Below are 15,647 nucleotides of genomic sequence, written 5' to 3' on the forward strand. Positions count from 1 at the left end.
TCCTTCACTTTCACCCTGCACTGCAGTGCGTCCCAGTCATGGCCCCTTTCTGTCATGCATCGTGAAATCTGTCTGTAGGTATCATAATTCCTACAGCTGGAGCGCAGCTGGGACTGGACAGCCTCCTCTCCCCAAATGCTGATGAGGTCCAGCAGCTTGGCATTGCTCCAATTGAGGAATCGCCTGGTGCATGGAGCAGGCATGGTCGTCTGGAAAGATGCGCTGAGACCACTGCACGTGTCATCGAGCAAACAGGAAGGGGACTTTCAAAATTCCAAAGGAATTTAAGGGGTGGGGTTCACGGTTGGTCACCTGAGGGCAGGCCAGTAGAGTTCAAACCGATGACCAGAGACGGATGCCAATCGCAGCATTGTAGCCCCGGCGCAGAAAGCTCTACGCCTCTCATTGGGGTGTTTTTTTTACAGCGCTGCAACTGCGCGGTTTCTGCGCGCTAAGTGGCCTGGCAGTGTGTACACCTCGGGAGTTACAGCACAGAAAGCTGCTTTACTGCGCAGAAACTTGCCAGGGTAGACAGGGCCCAAGAAACAAAAGCGCACAGTCCATTTGCCATGGGAAAATAAAGGCTGAGGGTGTGCTTGGCAGCTGCAAATTTATTAGGTGTGCAGAGAGGTTCTGAAGTTAAAGAAACCCAAAAATAACGGTGACATCCACAGTTCCTGTGGGTTGCTAACCCCTTGTTCTGATTAGCAATTCTGTCGCGGGGGGATGGGATTTAAACCAAACCCGTGTCAAGCTGGGTCAATATTAAGGAGGGAAATTAAAAAAAAAAAAAAAAGAGGAGGGAATTTTTCAGTATCTTGGAGAATAAGAGTCAGCCAACTCCTTTCACCACCAGTGAGATACTGCAGAAACTGCCTTATAATTAACCTGGGTAGCTCACTCTTTAAGGGCTGGAGCTAACCACCCCTGATTACAGAAGGAGCCATACCATGGAGCGACCGGGGTGATTGTCCTGGGATTGGAGACTGCTAGGAGCCAGCAGGCTCTAGCAGAGGGTCTTGGGAGTTAGGACGGAGGCAAAGCAGGAAAAGCCTGGGAGGAGAAAGAGAAACTTCTGGTTAGCGTGGAATCCTGGCTGGCCTGGAAAACGTGATTTGGGATGTTGGTGAATTTAATAAAGCAGAACCCGAGAAGGGATTGGAATGGACAAAAGTGGGTTTTGAGTTTATTGAACAGGCCAAGAGAGGAAACTGAGGCAGGAGGACTGTAGCACGACCCCCAACCCCGAGGGGGCCGGCCTGGTTACATCTGGAATGAAGGTGTCCTGCTTCTAACACAGGGGGGAGGTGGCATGTTGGCAAATCCTGCTCCGTCACAGCTGGGCAGCCCTGTTGGCCTCAGCCAGGTTTCACGGGGGTGAGTCAGAGCAGGAGCTGGCTTCTGAAAATAACTCTCTCCTCTTCATTAGGGATTACACAGCCTGCTGAGGAGAAAGGCCTCAGCCCTGTCTACACGGTCTCTCGTTATTTATATTACAGTAACACCGAGGTGCCCCAGCTGAGATCAGGTGCGAGGTGCTGCACATAAACATAGTAAGAGACAGTCTCTGCCCCACAGTCTAACTAGACAAGACAGACAAAGGGTGGAAGAAAGGAAGGATTAATTATTATGCCCACTCTACAGATGGGGAACTGGGGCACAGAGAGGTATTAAAACCCCCTGCACATCTGGGCCATAGACTCTCTGTGCCCAAGGCCTGGTCTACACAAAACAACGCAGTAAAAATATGGTGGTCAGGGGTGGCAGCGCCAACTTTCTCTGGTGCCGGTGGGTGCATCTGAAGAAGTGAGGTTTTTACCCACGAAAGCTTATGCCCAAATAAATCTGTTAGTCTTTAAAGTGCCACCAGACTCCTTGCTGTTTTTGTGGATACAGACTAACACAGCCAACTCCTGATATTTGGTAAAACTGGGACTTGAATGCCGCTCTCCTGAGTCCAGTGCCTTTCGCTACAAGCCCAGCCTCACCCTGCTGCTGCAAACCCCACCGGGGCAGAACTGCAGGCTGATTGTTTCCTAGTGCTCACAAGGCACCTGTGACGAGCTAAGGGAGTAGAATTCCCTTTGTTACTCCAGCTCTAAGGAGCCGCCGAGCCGGCAGCCACCCCCCTCAGCGCAGCTTGTGAAGCATGCCAGCCCCACCCCAGACGTGAACAGATGCAAAGGAGGATGCAGCTTCTGCAAACCCATTGGTTTTTTTTTTTTTTTACAAGGAACGGGGCCTTTGTCCCACCTTTGTTGTTTCTTTTTCAATTTCAGTCAATTAATAATTTAGAAAAAAAATGCAAATAAACAAACAAGTGGTGCTGCGTGTGGGCGCAGCACAAAGCAACAAAGCTGGGCGTAGGTGCCGGGGAAACAGATGGCGCCTCTGAGGGCGGCTGCTCATCTCGGATAATGGTGATAAATACTAATAGTATTTAGTGATAAATACCACCTAGCTCTTATATAACACTGCTCAGCGGCAGCTCTCCAAGCGCAACCCCCCACATCCTCCCCAAGAGCTGCCTTGTGGCTCCACGTGAACCCCCCTCCAGGCAGTGGCTCCACGAGTGGTAAATGGTGCAAGGGGCCCTTCCGAGCCGGCCCCCTCAGAGAAGGGGCTAGGGGGCTGAGGCACAGTCCCAGGAGGTGAGCAGCAGAGGGAGCCCGGAGGGCGCGGGGAGGCAGCCTCCATTTGGATGGCTCCGGCATGCAGCAGATTCCTCTGAAAGCCGCAGGCATGTGGGGATCTGTGCATTGTGGGGGTCCGAATCTCCTGTTCCCCTTGCCCCTGAGGAAACACTCAGGAAACAATTTGCCTGAGGGAAATCCTTACTAGCCCTGTGGTGGGGATAGTTTGGGCCTTTGGGGAGGTGCCCAGAGCAGTATGTTAGGGCCTCTGGTGTCTTCAGTTGTGTTTATGTGAGGACTGAATTTAGTGCCACACACAGTGGGAATGTTGCATTTTTCTCCCTGGCAGCAATTGTGGGTGGTTTACTCCAGGCACCTTTGCACTGAGGCTTCTTGCTGCAAGGGTGTTACGAGGGGCTCTTTATTTCTTCTTTGCCTCTCTGTTCTCCATATCCTCACCCAGCTGGTGTTTGCTCTGAGAGTGACACCTATTGGTCACAGCCAGCAGCAACAGAAAAGCTTCGTCCACTCACTGCTGGTGGGGCTGTCTACCTGGCTGGCATCCCCAGGCACAGAGCCACCCCCAGCGGCAGAAGGAGTCTGGGGTGTGGGTGGAAAAGGGGCTTTGGTTTAGTCCCTTTTCCCCCTGGATGGAGATGAAGGTGATGGGTTCTCCCTCCCTTCCCTCATGCATGGCGCAGAGGATCCAAGGTGCTGAGCAAATTCTTTTTCACGCGGAGAGGAGGGTTCCCCATCTGTCCTGCTACAAAGCCCTTGGAGGGGATGGGGAGCTGCCAGGGGTCCTTTTCTTTCTCTCACCCTGTGGAAAAGTGGGGAGGGGCGGAGTTCTTCCTTCCCCTCCCCACGGAAGAGAGGTTTGTGGAAGAATCTTCTAGGGAGGAGGGAGCCAGTCTGGCATTGCAGACACTTCCGGGTTTCTTCTCTGACCCCGCGCCGAGTGCTTTGCTTCCTCAGCCTGGCATGAGAGCGGTGGCACATTACATTAGCACAGAGCAGAGGGTCTGCCGCTGACCCCGTTCTGGTCCTGAACATCATTCCAACCCCTCGTTGCCACTGGTGCGCTGAGGAAAATCCTCAGTTCGGTTTGCCTCTGCAATTATAAAGCTATCGCCTTGTTTAAAGGAACAGCCTTTAAGGGCACGGGTAGCTGAGGCTAGACCAGCAGGCTGTTCATGAGGAAGATGTGCTTTAACAGTGAAAGCAGTGACACCAGCAAATCACGGCTGTGGCACCACAGGGCCGGGGGAAGGAACAGCCTGGTTTGCAGAGACAATCATGGCAGAGCTCCAGGAATAGTGAAGGGAGGGAGCAGAGGGTTAGGGAGAAGAGAAAATGCTAGTGGCAAGGCCTTTCCAGGTTGTTTAGGTCTTGTGCACGTGACACAAAATTCACCAGCATAGCTATTCTGGAATAACTATTCCAATATGATTTAGCTATTCCAGAATAACTCTCCTGTTCGGGGATAGAAGTGACTTTATTCTGGAATAATTACACTGATTTGGCCATGGATTTGAATGTAAAACACCACAAAAACCCGGACAGAATTTATAGTGGGCCGCACACATCCAACCACCACCAACCGAAATCAGAGCACTCAGCCTCATCCACACACAGACTTCACGCCGGTTTAATTAACGTTGGTTTGAAAACCAACTGAGTTCAACTGGGGCAAACCCCCATCTTGAAGCTTTTATATTGGTTTAAAACAGTTTTTAATCCGGTGAGCTTGTGCCTGTAAATTCACTAATGCAAGTTAACCCCCTATAAATCAGACAGGCTGAAACTGATTTGAGTCTCCACACGGGAGAATGAGACTGTTTAACTAAATCAGTTGAAAAACCACACCTTTAAGGTTAAGCCAGTGCAGCTTTGGTGTGTAGATCAGGTCCTATGGGCTTTGGATCAGGCCCTAAGCAGGCAGGAGATAGGTCACTAAGGCTCTGATCCTGCAATGAGCTCCACACACAGAGACCCCTTGTGCCCATGCAAAGCCCTTTGATTTCAGTGGGGCATCTGCATGTGTGAAGAGGCCTGCCCACAGTCCATCTTCTTACATCCCAAAGTATAGTTTCCCTCAGTATTTCTTCTAGTGCTTTGTCTGATGGGATGTGGCTTTCAGAAGCACTTCCCATGGGGGTGGGAGACTTTCCCAGCTCAAAGGCAGTACAGGCGTGATTCCCACTCTGTCATGGGGACACTTGGACATTCAGATAACTAAGGTTTGGGATTTGAGGGTGATTAATAGAAGAGGGAGTTTGGGACACTTGAGTTTGATGTAGACGCCACTGGCAGGACATTTCCCTCTGCTATTCAGCCATAAATTCCTTTGCTCAATTTCACCCACACCCTAAACAAGTCCAGTGTTGACAGCCCTTCTGTGACTGTGGATAGCCATCTCAGCCATTAGTCATTGCTCACCAAACAGATAATGGTATTTTGCCCTTCTAGAGCAGCTTCCATCTGAAGGGCTCACAAAGCACTTTGCAAAACATTAACCAACTCTTACACCACCACTGTAAAGTAGGTCTAGTAATCCCCAAGGGGGAAATCGAGGCACAGAGGAGTTAAGGCCCAGATCCTCAAAGGTATTTAGTTACACTTAACACTGATTGTGGCAGTTAAGTGCCTAAATATCTTTGGGTATGTCTACACTGGAGCCGGGACCATGCCTCCCATCATGGGTAGACTAGACCGATTGATGGGCAGCATCAGCGTGGATGTAGCTAGCCACCTGAGTTTGGTCCCGGAGTGTCAGGCTGGCCCACGCCACAACCTCCACATTGCTATTTTGAGTGCACTAGTCCCTGTCTGGGAAGCTGGCTCCCAGCTGCAGCGTGGATGTCTTTGTGTGGATCTGGGCCTAAGTGACTTGGAAAGCCCACGGCAGAGCCAGGAACAAAACCCATCTCTCTCAACTCCTCTTTGCAGAATCCTGATGGGGCCACGACATTATGGCTCTGCCAAGAGACCTGTACAGGGGAATAACGTGTGGTAGCGGCTCACTGACAAACAATCCTTCCCTTGCTGGCTGCATTTCCTTCTGCCACGTCTTTTCCTCAGCTCACACCACAGCCTGGCTCCTGCCCACCCCCGGATTCTAGTGCAGGCAGATCAAAACTGGCTAGGCCACGCTGTGTGAAAAAGCTGGAGGCTGGATTCCCAGTTTGTTTTACTGGTGCCCCACACGAACGGCTGCGATTTTTAGACACACTTTTTAATACCATCCTTGTCTATAGCCATACTTCTATTTAATTGCCAATAGCAATAATACTTTGCACTGCTATAGCCCCTTCCACCGAAGAATCCCAGAATGCTTTGCAAGCATCAGGCCTCGTTACACACATTCTGTCAGCGAGATGAGAATTATTTCTCCCATTTTACAGATGAGTAAATGGAGACGCAGCAGCAAAGCCAGGATTAGAACCATATCCTTTAGACTCCCACATCCCTGCCTTAGCCAGTATGTTTTCAAAGGCACAACACTGCACGCATGGAGCTGGCTGGCCTTCGAACTGTAGGATAGGTGCCACAATACTCTGGCATAGCAGCTGCTGGAGGGATGGTTATGCGTGGACAAGCTGGCTTTCAGTTAGCTAGCATGGGTGCAGTGAATTGTTCCAGGAGCGAACGATTCTATAACTACCATCCCTGAGATTCATGCATGTTCTCTGTCTCTTTAAAGCACACTGGGGATATTGATCAGAAACAGCGCTGCTGCCAGCCAGTGCAAATGCTACTGCTCGGCTGAAAAAGCTCAGCCTTGCAAACCTAATACTGTATTGATGCTGGTCTGCTATTCTCTCTTTGTATGCCTGAAGTTTGGAAGAAGAACTGACTCTCCACCAGCCCCACCCACCCATTTAATCATGTGAGCCCTTTGCTGCCCAGGCCAGCTGTTTAAAGGCCCTGTAGAGAGAGTGCTGAGTCACACAGCTGAATCTTGGAACTGGAAAGCAAGCAGTTGTCCTAACTTTGGTGGCTTCAGTCAGCAGCATGGAGTGTGTGAGTCTTGTCTCTTTGTAGCTGAGACTGTTGAGCTGGAAAGGGTTCGGGTTTTACTTGCAAGACAAGGGGATAGTTAGCTAGGCGTGGAATCCTGGAAGAAGGTTAACTGCTGGCGAGGGTGTTTGGGAGAGCTGTGGATCACATGCTGGGTGACCAGACTTCTGGTACACATACACCCCACTCATGTGACTTCTCTCTTAAGGCTCCCCCAGGGTGAGCTGCAGGGCTCTTATTCTGTTGCATCATGGAATAGAAGAATTTCTCTGAGGGGAAATGTGGGTATTGGGTTGGGCCATATGTCAGTGATAGTAGGAAAATGCACGATTGGACTATGACGTTGGAGGGAAGGAACACTAGAGACGGATGAATTTTTATTTTGCAAGATATTTCCAAGTAGCTTTTGTTTTAAAGTGTTCACGATGGGCCACTTATTATTTATGTTGACAGTTTTCAGCACTTGTGGTGTCAGTAACTATACTAATGTTTCCAATGTCTTAGACAGTCTGGAAAGAAGATCAAAGTACCATTTTTTTTCTTGCGAACTCTTACAAAACAGTTGTTGAAGATTGTAAAACATTTCATGCCGGTATAAAGCTTTTTTTTTTTTTTGGTTCTTTTAACTTAAAATAAAACCCCTTCAACTCAGCCCTTTTGGGAACTACAGGTTCCCAGGGGCAGGTGATCGACCCAACCTTGGCCTTTCAGCCCTCTCTAGCTCAGAAATGCCGCTCTTAAATATTGCCTACCTTCCTCAGTCTTGGTGGCTGCCTCCTCCCTGATTCTGCGATCGGACCATGTTTCAGCCTGTGCTCCAGAAACAGAATAAAAGGGGATGACTAGGGAGCCAGGATAAGTAGGGCTTAGATACTATGGTGATAAGCTGTTTAGCAATCTACAGATAGTAGCTGGTCTGAGCTCAGCATTCCGGTGAAAATGGGAGATCTGGACAAAACAGAATAGACTATGCAGGTGGCTGGATATCCTCTTGGCTGATCCCACTGAAATGAGGACAGTTCAAGTTTCCGGAACAGCCAGCGCCTAGGGCAGCTCCACTAAATTGAGAGATCTGGCCTCTCCATTCGTCACTGACTCTCTGTGCCCTGTAACACAGGGGTTGGGAAGGTCTGCCTGGCGGTGAGGGGTGGAGAGAGAAATGTCGCCGCTGTTCCTAGGCTCTGAATTGTCTCGTTCCCACCTCCTGGAGGAGGGGGTAAAAGGGAAAACTGTATCCAAATGAAGGAAAATGACCCTCTCTCCAAAACTGGAGGAGGTGATACTGGTGCAAATGCTACTGTTTCCACTGGTCTAATGCAATATAACCCCGGCTGTGACAGGTCTCTGTCTTAAGGTCATTACTGAGGTATGTTTGGAGCTAAATTCCAATAGTTCCTCAGGTGAGGGCACTTGTGTTTCTGATGCAGGGGGTGGAATGGGGCCTCTGTCCAGACACAGGCTGGATATGGAGGTTGTTTATCTAAGTCACCTCCCTTCAGGATTAGCGGCTGCCCCTTGCACGGGGAGGGTGGCACCTGGTGGAGACGGGGTAGCGATGGGCTGAAGGTGGGTGTTTTCATGTACTTCATTTCCTCCTCTGCAGTGGAGGCTGGGATGTATGCAAGCAAGCTGGCTGATGGGCAAGCGCTTTCAGCTAGCAAGCCAAGCCCCACTCCAGGGCTTCCAGTGCGCAGGAGCAGCGTCTAGACAAGACCGTGTGCACAGCAAGCTGGTGGGCTGTAGATTTGCACCATGGCTGGCCGCACAGTAACAGCCGTGGCTTTAAATGGGGGAGGGGAGATTAAAAGAGGGTTAAGTCTCAAATTCCTGCGGGCCGGGGAAGTTACCGCTAAAGGGTCGGGTGCCTGAGAAATGAACAGTGGCTTCTTTTAGAAAGGCAGACTCCCAGGGAAGAATTGAGCCCTCTTAACTCCAGTGCAGGGAAAGCCTAAGTGGTAGCAGGAGCAGCAGTGCAGGCTTCCCGGTGTGTGTTACATCCCCAAATCCCCATGGGCTGCAGCTAATGAGGGCACCTCTAGTCCAGTCTCTGGCCCATTCAGTCCTTGACCTCTGGACAGACTGCTAGCCATCAGCCAGTTAGTGCCTGTGGCTGGGAACACTTGGAGTCCTGCCCCATGGGAACTGGACGGAGACCAACAACCCTCATTTCATAGGTCACTGAACTGTGGTTGCATGTTAATGATTCTGGTCGCTGACTAACATGGGAGGTGGTTTGGAACTTGTCTGGCCTCCAGGTCACGCTCAGCACTTATTTCTTGTGTCCCCTGTGGTATTGCCCCTCCCTTCAAATCAAGAAAGTAGGTCTGTTGATCCCCGAGCGGGCAGGCTAATATGTTTGTGGCTTGACTCCCTTAGGGACTGGTTGCTACTCACTTGAATATCCAGGCTGGAGAGTGCATCAAAGTGAAGGGGAAGATCTTGCCGGAAGCCAAGGGGTGAGTTGGGAAGCCTGGGAGGGGTTAGATGTTACATCATCGTTTAGGTAACCACTGGGGATTGACTTCTTCCCTTAGCACATGACAAGGGTAGGTGCTAGAGGTGAATCTGCCTCCGGCCATCTACAGCTCTCTCTGTTGTTAGGTCCGTCTCTGCATTACAGAGATGATGGATCCAGACTCCGGTGGGAGGGGCTGCGTAGTGTGATTGTGTGTCTGATTGTCTCTTCCACGCCAGGTTTGCTGTGAACGTGGGGAAGGACCGCAGCAACCTGGTGCTGCACTTCAACCCACGCTTCGACAGCCACGGGGATGTGAACGTCATTGTGTGCAACTCCATGGAGGATGGGATGTGGGGGACAGAGGAGAGGGAGACGGACTTCCCCTTCCAGCAGGGTGACAAGACTGAGGTGAGGGCCCGGGAGTGGGGAACAAAGCTGTGCTAAGAGGGCACTTGATTTGTGGAGCCGGGGTCCTTCTGGACCCAGGGGGTTCCTAGCCCTACATTCCTGCAGCACTTTTCATGCCATACAGCAAAGCACTTCACACTAATTAAATAGGCCTCTCTTCACTCGGGCGAAGGCACCAGTGAGGCCCCTTGAGATTTTGGGGTACCCTCTAGCCAGATCTGGGGAAGATCAGGCTTTCTCCCCCTCGGGACAGACACTAGTCAAGGGAAGAGTAGCTAATGCTGTCTGGGGAGGCTCCTGATTAACACAGCTCTAAGAGGTGGTGGGGATTGGCTGCCTGCGTTGTTGGTTCTAATGTGCCTACTCCTTGCAGATCTGCATCTCCTTTGACACAGCAGAGCTGACCGTGAAACTGGCTGGTGACAAGGAGATCGTGTTCCCCAATCGGCTGGGCCTGGAGAACATTGAGTACCTGGCTGTGGAAGGTGACTTTGCCATCAAAGCCATTAAGTTTAGCTAACTGGTTAGTCCTATTCCTTCCACCTCCCTGCTCAGTGAAATAAATCTAAACTTGCCATGTCTGCTCGCTCTGTGCCATTTCCTCTGCTCTAGCCAGCTTGCCTCTCCTGCACTAAATAGGAATGGCTAATTGCACCAGGAGCCAACTCTTACCTAATCACCAGCCTGAGACACCTATTCCCCACTTAAAGAAAACTGATGGTATTCTAACAGTCCTGCTGCTGCCTAGTGTAAATGTTGCCTCTTAGCTGAAAGAGGCAATTAACTCCACTCATCTTCCCCCCTGCACACCTCCATGAACTTTTCACTGTTAAAGGATACTGCCCCCACTTCCTGCAGTGATCATCTGCTCAGCTATTTAAATGCAGTTGTGGAGTTAGGGCTGAATCCCCGAGTTGGTTGGCTGTCCGTCCTAGCTTGGTGGATTTCAGGCAGCGTACAAGTCCTACCTCTTTGATAGCTGGGGTTGTTAGACCAGGAGGCACGACAGGTAGGTATGGTCTGACTGCAGTCCTTGACAAAGTGGCTCAGGCTTTGAAGGACTGCCTTTCTCCTCACAACTCTACTAGTGGTGTTCCTCACTGGGAGGGAGGGCAGCATAGGAGTCTCTTATGTATCTCCTGCCGAGGGGAGAAAGTCGGGGGTTAACTGGGCAGGTGTCAATGGGGACTTGTCATTGGGAAAGTGCTCCAGCTCAGGGCTGGGGAGACCCTGTTGGTGGAATGGGGCTCTGGGAGTGGGAATTAGAGTGGAATGAGAACCTGTGAAATACTTTAGGGTGGTTTTTTTTTTTTTAAACCACTCTAGTAGTCAATTTCGGGGGGGGAGACACACCAACTCTGGGAGACTTTTTAAACCACCTCTGGTGGAGCTCAAAGGATGGGGGGAGAGCATGCTGCTGTTCCCACTTTGCTCTTCTAGCTTCGGCTGACTGAAGTGTTGCTTAGCCACTGCCAGAGGCAAGGTTTCTTCTTGACTCTGCTAAATGCCCTCTTCCAGCTAGTGCCCCAGCCTCCCTCACAGCAATGTAGCCAAATAAGAGTGGGATGGCTGAGGAGCCTCTGTGGCCACTACACACAGCATTCAGAGATTGTGGTGGTGGTCAGCACCACAGCAATATGGGGGCAGGGGTTAGAGCTGACCTCCCCAATAAGCAGAGCGGAGAGGAGCTGGGAAAGGCAGAGAACAGACTGAATGAATGCAGCTGGCTAGTTGTTCTCCTGTCTGTGCCCCTGAAAAGAGGGAGAGGAGTCAGGATAGGGGCTAATCCTGCTAAACGGGGACCCACTCAAACTTCCTCTCCATATCACCTGCCTTTGCCCCCTGACTTAGGCATGCAGCACGAATACTTACAGCAAAACTGTCTGCTTCCCCACAGCCCAGACTGAACTCCCTCCCGGCTGCTGCCTCGAAGCCAAGAAAATACCCCTCTCCCCAGAGCTGGAGGAGACAATGCTGAGGCAACTGCTGCTGGGGCCTCTGGCCAAATAAGGCCCAATCATGCCTTGGCTAGGCCTTCAGCTGAAGGTCATTATCAAAGATGGGGGTTCCAGGAACATTCTGGCCACGCAGCTGGGCCTTTCACAGCAGAACACCCCAAGCCCTTTGGGTGGGAGGCGCAGCAGAATGATCTGATGTCCCCAACAAATGGACTATACCTGGATCTTCCACTTAAATCAACTCCTGGAGGGCTGGGCTGTCTTGGAGGAGTGTGCTGGGGAGAGGGGGGCCTAATACACTTTATCTCCTCCTAGGATGGGAAGCTGGAGGTTTTCTGTCCAGCTGAGCTGGTGTCCTACAGCAATTGAGGTGCAATTTTTCCCAAAGAACCTGGGGCTGGAGGGGAGAAGGCTGTCATACTCCTCAGGACCAGAGACACTATCATTCTGGCTGCCGGATGCCCGAGTCACCGGGGAGCAGGCTTGCTCTTAGAAATGCCTGTTTCCTAGGGCAAGGATGGGGTCTGCCCCTCCAACTAGCCCATTCAGAAACCGCTTCCCAGAAGCTACACTCTCCCCTCCTCTAGCTGTGTGGGAAGCTCATGGGCAGCGTGAGCATGGAGCATTCTGGGAGCTTTCTCTGCCACACCAAAAGGTATGTTTGTTTCCATGGCAGCCCAGCATGGGAATGGCTCCAGTGCTAGGAGCTGTACAGTGCAGGTCTCTAACTCTCTGCTCCCTGCCCCTCCAGGCTTGCTGTGAACGTGGGGCAGGACTGATGCTGCACCTCCACCCACGCTTCGACTGCCAGCAGGGTCATAGTGCGCAACTCCAAGCAGGCTGGGAGGGATGTAATCCAGGCCGGCTAAGCTATGGCCTCCATCCTTGTATTGGGGGAACACTGGCTGCTGCTCTCCCACTCAGATTTCCCCTGTGCTTTAAGCCAAAGCCGAGGTGGGGAAGGAGTCTTAAGAGAGAGACCAGAGGAAGGAAGAGAGGAAACCATGGAAACTCCTGTCCCCTGAGGGACAGGCGAGACGTATCCCTATTGCCCTTCCCCAGGTGCTCAGGAGGTAGCTCTTGGTGCATGCATGGTAGGTGCCTTGCCCTCTCACCCTTTAAGATCATACCTATTCACTTGACCCATCTGGGGCCAGCTGGTACCACTCCCTCTCTCACTTTTGGGTTTACTGACCTGCTCACAGATGTTGGCAGCTTCCAGTGCTCTGAATACAACAACTGCAAAGAGCTCGGGGGGAGGGAACCGTGTGGTGTGCAGTACTTCCTGTGGGAAGCCCTGAGGGGGGAAGTGAGGGGAGATGGCTGAACCTCCAGAGCTGTAACTACTCCTGTTGTTACCAAGGAGGCTGGTGTATCGAGTTAACAATAGGTGTCTAGGCTGGCTCGTATTATACTAGCAGCATACTAAAACCTTTGCTAAACAGAACAGGATAAAATAGGTGAGAGAGAAATATTACACTCAACCGCTGCCCATGCTACCCAGCTCCATGACTACTTAGACTCCTGCTAGCTCTCATTGAGCTAAGGCAAATATGTGTCCCCAAGCTAGGAATCGCTCCTAGTGTAGACATAGCCTAGCCCTGCCACTAGAGGGCATTCAAAATGTGTCCACAACTGCTGATTTGACACTCACCCCGACTCCCATAATCTACGACATTCCAGTCTTGGTTCCGGTAGATAGGTCCACGACACACACACACAGCTACTCTTGCCGCGCTTCATTTATTTATATGCAGCTTAACTCATGGGACATGCAGAATTGCTACATTTCAGACCCTTGGTAAATCCACTTCAAAGGGTAAAAACACCTGGTTCCTAGAGACATTTTCGCATGTGACTTAAGCCCTTAGGCCCAGAACTTCAAAGGTACTTAGGCACCTAACTCCCACTGAAATGGGAATGAGGCCCCTAAATACCTTGGGAGGATTTGGGCCCTAGGCTCCTAGCTCTCTTAGAAAGTCAATGGGCCTTAGGCTCCTAAATCACTTAAGTGCTTTTGAAATTTTTACCCTAGAGCCCTGTCAGTCTATGGTTGCGCTCATGCTTTGGAGTCCCACTCAAGGTGGGGACTATGGTGTGGCTATCCAACAGGGTTCTCAGAAAAGTTTCCCTGTCCAATCTGCTCAAGGAAACTGAGCCGCAGCCCAGTTCGTAATACTGTGTTCGTACATGGTCGTGGTTAGCCTGGTTTCAATCATAGCGCTAAAAAGGCCTACATTCAACTCAGCGCTTTCATCTCTGGGCAAACTCAAAGCACTTTATTCTCTGCCCCATCCACAGTGGCTTGTGATTGACGTTAACCCTCCTAATGCATTACAGCAGAAGGGCCTTGTTCCTTCAGCTGTTCCAAGTTTGATGCTTAAGGTGATAACAAGAACATCCAGCAGTTACATAGCACTTTTCATCAGTAGATCTCAAAGTGCTTCACAAAGGAGGATGGTAACACTAGCCCCATGTTACAGATGGGGAAACTGAGGCACAGGGTGGTGATGTGACTTGCTCAACATCACACAGCAGGCCGGTGGCTGATCCAGGAATAAAATCCAGGTCTCCTGAGCATGAGTTCAGTGCTCTGTCCACTAGAGAACATTGCCTCCAGGTAGGCCACTCTTAAGTTCTCTAGGAATCTTGCAGAACTGCATAGTCTACTTAACCCCTGGAGAGTGTCTGGAAAAAGTGAAGATAAGTCACGGCAGGGGAGAGTGAAGCCTGCAGGGGAAGTGAAGATTAGGAAGGTATGATGCTGCTAGCCATGGCTGAAAACATTTAAACAAGGAGGAAAAGGGCCTAGCCACCAATGTAACATTTAGCATTAACTAGACATGCTGGTAACTGGAGCTGGTTGACATATTTGCACAAAAAAAAGTGTTATTGAAAAACAGCCTTTACAAAATGAAACTTTTGGAAAACATCGTCAATATTATTGAAATTTTCAATGTTTTTTTTAAATTATTTTTATCCAAATAATGTTTTCATTTACCAAAAACTGTTTTTGTACTGCAAACTGCATTGTCAGTACACAGACATTTTTTGAAAAATTTGGTAAAACAAATGGAAAATGTTGCCAAAATTGGCAAATGGATCTATTTTGAATCCTGCCAAACGGAAATGTCAACATTTTTTATTACCTCCCTTCTCCCGTATTTTGACCTCTATTAATAACTCTTTAAGCCGGTTCCTATTTACTCCAGCTGAAGATTTGATTCTCTGGATTTCAATTCTAAGACACATTTTTGCACTGGAACAAATGAGAAGGAAAAAAGTACCTTTACTTTCTCTTCCCCCTTCATTTGATTTAAGAGACATCAGTTTATGGAATATTTGGTAGCACTTCTTTTATTGTCAGTATCAGTTAAGTGGTTCTTACATGTCAACAAATACGTATTTCAAGTAATAATTACACATAATGCTATATGAGAACAATAACCTTAAATTGTAAACTGATTGGCAACCTCTGGCAACCCCAACATAGGAGGAAAAAAGTCATTTTAAGAATCACTGAAAGCAGCTGAAAATATGACGTGTAGCCAAGCTGTGAAAAGCAAGTAAAATTGTACGCAACAATCAGATTGACTGACTCAAACTTTCAAAATTTCCTTTATGATCAACTGGAAAATAATTGTGCCCTTATCCCTGGGTCCAAAGAGTCCAAAGAGGCATCTCTCTCTCTTCTCCCCCGAACCCCCTTCCCCTCCAACAGACTGCAAAAGGGTGACAGCAACTAATGCAACACTATCAAACAACAAATCTAGCTAAGAACATGTGCATCATCTTGGCACTACAAGCAGGCTGCTCCAACTCTTTTTTTGCATGGTAACATGGCATGGAAGAGAAGGAGGCATTCGTTAAGATTTCAGTGTTGGTGCACGAGACGCTAAAGAGCCTCAATGCTAGCTAGAGATGGTGTTGGCCTCATGTGGACAGGCTGCTGGTCTGGCTATGGCCTAGCTGAGCAGATTGTTCCTGACCTCACAGGCCAAGTTCTACCCTCAGTTAAATGCCGGCAACGTGTACCGAAGAGTCGTGACTAGCGAGGGCAGAATTTGTCTCCACCTGTTGGGGGTAAGTGGGGGATCCCGGTGCCCACATTAGCCGCATGAATACATACAAATACATAACACGAGTGAGCTTCATGAGGCAGTGACATTG

General features: G+C 49.9%; 1 protein-coding gene across 1 annotated transcript; it reads left to right on the forward strand.

Annotated features, from left to right (window-relative positions):
- Window positions 1-6,568: 6,568 nt before the first annotated feature.
- Window positions 6,569-10,088, forward strand: LOC112106587 (16 kDa beta-galactoside-binding lectin-like). Its single transcript, XM_024199925.1, has 4 exons — window positions 6,569-6,656; window positions 9,030-9,109; window positions 9,348-9,519; window positions 9,893-10,088. The coding sequence occupies exons 1-4, from the start codon at window positions 6,648-6,650 to the stop codon at window positions 10,037-10,039; spliced, it is 408 nt and encodes a 135-aa protein (XP_024055693.1). The 5' UTR covers window positions 6,569-6,647; the 3' UTR covers window positions 10,040-10,088.
- The last annotated feature ends 5,559 nt before the right edge of the window (window positions 10,089-15,647 follow it).

The sequence above is a fragment of the Terrapene carolina genome, unplaced genomic scaffold (assembly GCF_002925995.2).
Source record: "Terrapene carolina triunguis isolate 2854851 unplaced genomic scaffold, T_m_triunguis-2.0 Scaffold136, whole genome shotgun sequence".
NCBI classification, from domain to species: Eukaryota; Metazoa; Chordata; order Testudines; family Emydidae; genus Terrapene; species Terrapene triunguis.